This window comes from Plasmodium vivax, genomic scaffold, assembly GCF_000002415.2.
Source record: "Plasmodium vivax scf_4755 genomic scaffold, whole genome shotgun sequence".
In the NCBI taxonomy this organism is placed as follows: domain Eukaryota; phylum Apicomplexa; class Aconoidasida; order Haemosporida; family Plasmodiidae; genus Plasmodium; species Plasmodium vivax.
Genome location: NW_001851655.1, coordinates 358 through 3,118, shown reverse-complemented (window position 1 = coordinate 3,118; position 2,761 = coordinate 358). Strand labels below are relative to the sequence as shown.

The following is a 2,761-nucleotide window of genomic DNA, read 5'->3' as shown; positions in this document are numbered from 1 at the left end:
ATAAAAATATGTTTCATATGAATATATAATCTTGTTTTAAATAAAAAATAACATTGTAAAAGTGCACTGAAATATTTATATTAAACATTTAATATATATAATTAAATGGTATAAACTATTGTAATTTTATTAATAATTAAATTTCTGTTCAATAATGTATGATCCATTAATTTTAAAAAATTAAGTTATATGATGAAAGAAAATAAATACCTATTTTATACTATATTAAATATAAAAATATAACATCTATTTAACAACACTGCATAATGAAAATGACTAAATTATTAGTTTAAATATGATTTCCCTAAAATATGTTTCATAAAAAATTATTTATAAATATATATATATTATATATAAAATATAAATTTTTTATTCTATTTAATAACACAGACTTTTCATAATATAATAAATACATAAAATTTACAATTTTCTTTTTAAAATAAAAATAATAATTTTAATCAATAATTTTTTAATTTAAGGAATGCTTTTCCAAAGAAAAATGAAATAATTTTTTTTTAAATATTATATATAATTTTAACACAAATCCTTTACTTTTTTTTATTTTATGGTACTATAAAAAGCGAAATAAGTACAAAATTATTATTTGCAATTACAGTATTATTCATAAGGATATTTGTATATTCCTTTTATACCTATTTTATATAATTAGTAATAATATATATTTTAATTTATCTCGTCTTAGCTTTTCAACTAGCATAAATAATAAATATAATTCTTATTTTTATTATATATTAGTAGAATATTAAACGCTCATGATGTTCGATATGTTTCCATTATTAATTTTTATTCATTGAATACATATTATTAAGAGTTCTTACAACATATAATTTATACAAATTATAAAATAAATAAAATTTATTATCATTTTATGAATAGTCTATATCTTTGTATTATAAACACACACATATATGTTATGTTCATTACATTATTTTTTCATCTTATTAAGTTCAATAAAGCAAAATGTCGTGTGCCGGAAAAATAGAGGATTATAGCGTATATTTTCATTTAAATTATTAAAACAATTTATCTATTGCATATTTTATAAATATTATATACATATCATATATTTTATTTATTTAAATCTGTTCTTAGTAATAAATTAATAATATGTCTTTTAATTTTTAGTATGACTTTTTCGACAATATTAGTAATTATATGAAAGATGGAAAAAGTATTGAAGATACTGTTAGATCGGTTGACGCATCTAAATATTGTGATTCCTTTTCTAGTGCTACGGCATCTCAATTAGGAGATAAAGAAAATGCAAAATATATATGTGAAATATTTACAAAACTATGTAATCATTTCCCCAATTGTAAAAAACAAGAACAGAATACTAGTTATAAACAAAATTGTGGGCTGTTAAATTATTGGTTAAATATGAAATTGAACGATGATAAAATTAATGGAAAAACATGTGTTTTAGAAATCGAAAATACTATACAGAGTCAGTGTTCTGATATATTCGAATTTAATTTCGATTCATTAAATTTTTTATACGACATTAAAAAGGAAGAACTTCATAAAATGAATATATTATATAGTTTATATCAGAACTATAGTAAACTTAAAAATATTATAGAAAATAAGTCGGGGCCGGAAAAAACGTCATTATTACCTCACTCAACTGCATGTTGCGCTGATTACAATAAAGCTAAATATATATGCAGTGATGATAATAATAAGATTACATTTTGTAAAAAACTAGTAACATTTGAATCAAAATATGATGAACTTTATAATACATTCAAAGGAAAAAAATCTGAATTTTCTGATGATCTTATAAAATTATCAGAATGCACCGATAATAAAATTATAACAACCGCAGTTACAGGAACAGTTGTTGGATTAATTCCCTTATTTGGGGTTTTATATAAGGTTAGTGAATAAAATATTAAACTATTAATATTATATTGATATCAATAAATTAATATTTTTCGTTATTTAATATTATACAGAATCGTATTTTATTATACATATATATTTTTTAATTATAGTTTACTCCAATGGGACAATTGCTTAAATCAAAAATAGGAATATTAAATAATGATATTAGCAATAATGATGAAGAATATACAAAAATATCATTAATGGAGCAAGAAAGTGATCATATAAGTTCACGGCAAGGGACATATAATATTAAATATCAAACATTATGAATTTTATCTTTTTCATATATTGAATATTGATACATTTCCATTTATTTTTTAATGAATTATGAACAAAGCTAAAATACAATATTATTAATAAGTGTACATATAACTAACAGAAGATAATAATATAAAATATATATAGTTTGCATATATACATTAATTATTATGTCTGTTCAATTTAAAATATTTTATAATATATTGTTCTATGCATTGTACATATTATGTAAAATATATATGATAATATTCTTTGCGTTATTTCTTTTCATTTTACATTTTTGTCTTATTATTTATTATTTGTGTTTGTTTATTATCATTTTAATGCATAAATATATTAAAGCGAACAAATATGTAGGCATGCAATGTTTTAACTTTGATGATATTATAATTACTCACATATATCCATTTGTTAAAATAGTAATTAATACTTTCTTTTTATCGATATGCTTATAGATATTTTTTAAATTAAAAATAAAAGATTTATTATTATTATATTGTACTTGCAACTTTTTTTCTGTATATTAAATAATATATTAACTATAATACAATTGATGCATATATTATAATAAATAAAACTAACTTGTTTGAGA

At 19.0% G+C, this 2,761-nt stretch overlaps 1 protein-coding gene across 1 annotated transcript; it reads left to right on the top strand.

The window, feature by feature from the left end:
* Positions 1-889: 889 nt before the first annotated feature.
* PVX_042690 (variable surface protein Vir30, putative) lies at positions 890-2,180 on the top strand (the record flags this gene model as incomplete). Its single annotated transcript, XM_001612406.1, has 3 exons — positions 890-988; positions 1,147-1,899; positions 2,019-2,180. The coding sequence occupies 3 exons, from the start codon at positions 890-892 to the stop codon at positions 2,178-2,180; spliced, it is 1,014 nt and encodes a 337-aa protein (XP_001612456.1).
* Positions 2,181-2,761: the final 581 nt, after the last annotated feature.